This window comes from Camelina sativa, unplaced genomic scaffold (assembly GCF_000633955.1).
Source record: "Camelina sativa cultivar DH55 unplaced genomic scaffold, Cs unpScaffold04871, whole genome shotgun sequence".
In the NCBI taxonomy this organism is placed as follows: domain Eukaryota; kingdom Viridiplantae; phylum Streptophyta; class Magnoliopsida; order Brassicales; family Brassicaceae; genus Camelina; species Camelina sativa.
The window spans coordinates 1-605 of record NW_010925962.1 but is presented as its reverse complement, the minus strand read 5'-3'; the positions used below and the strand labels follow the sequence as shown (position 1 = coordinate 605).

Here is a 605-nt window from a genome sequence, read left to right as displayed (position 1 = left end):
TCCAAAGGCAATCTCTCGTAAGTAGCGTTAGAGAACGTGGCCGCGATCAGCATCACTGGACCAGCCGCCATCAATGGGCCAACCACGCTTCCTCCAACAACCTGACCTTGACCACCGGCTAAGTAAATTGTTAAACCGGTGGAACCAGGTGGAGCCGGTCCTGGCAAGAAAGAACCGGTCAAAGAAAGAATCTCAAACCTCCCTTGCAAAGCCAAAACCGCCGCACCACCAGGAGCTGCGGCAACCGTAGCCGTCGATGGTTGACGGAGGGTGACGTTAGCCACAGTGCCGTTTCCACTTAAGATGCAGATGCCACGTTGACGCCGCCTGGCGAAAGTAGCTAGGGTTTCGATGACGTCAGTCCCACTAGCGATCTCCATGACATGGCTCTTCAGAGCATTCGGGGAATCGCGCGTGACGAAGATCGGTGGCTTTGGTTTGTTCTTAGAACCAGCAGGGCGTCCACGTGGACGGCGCGTGGGGGCTTCTACGGCTCCTTCACGTGGCTCGTGGTCGTCTCCACTCAAGTTGTCTCTATCGTCGTCGTTGTTGTTGTCGACTTCTTGGTGATGATGATGGTTGTTATGACCTGAGTCCATGGCCAT

At 55.2% G+C, this 605-nt stretch overlaps 1 protein-coding gene across 1 annotated transcript; it reads right to left on the bottom strand.

Annotated features, from left to right (window-relative positions):
* Positions 1 to 5: 5 nt before the first annotated feature.
* On the bottom strand, positions 6 to 605 carry LOC104774717 (AT-hook motif nuclear-localized protein 19-like; the record flags this gene model as incomplete). Its single annotated transcript, XM_010499211.2, has 1 exon — positions 6 to 605. A coding segment is annotated over exon 1 (600 nt), but the record flags the coding sequence as incomplete, so codon positions are not given.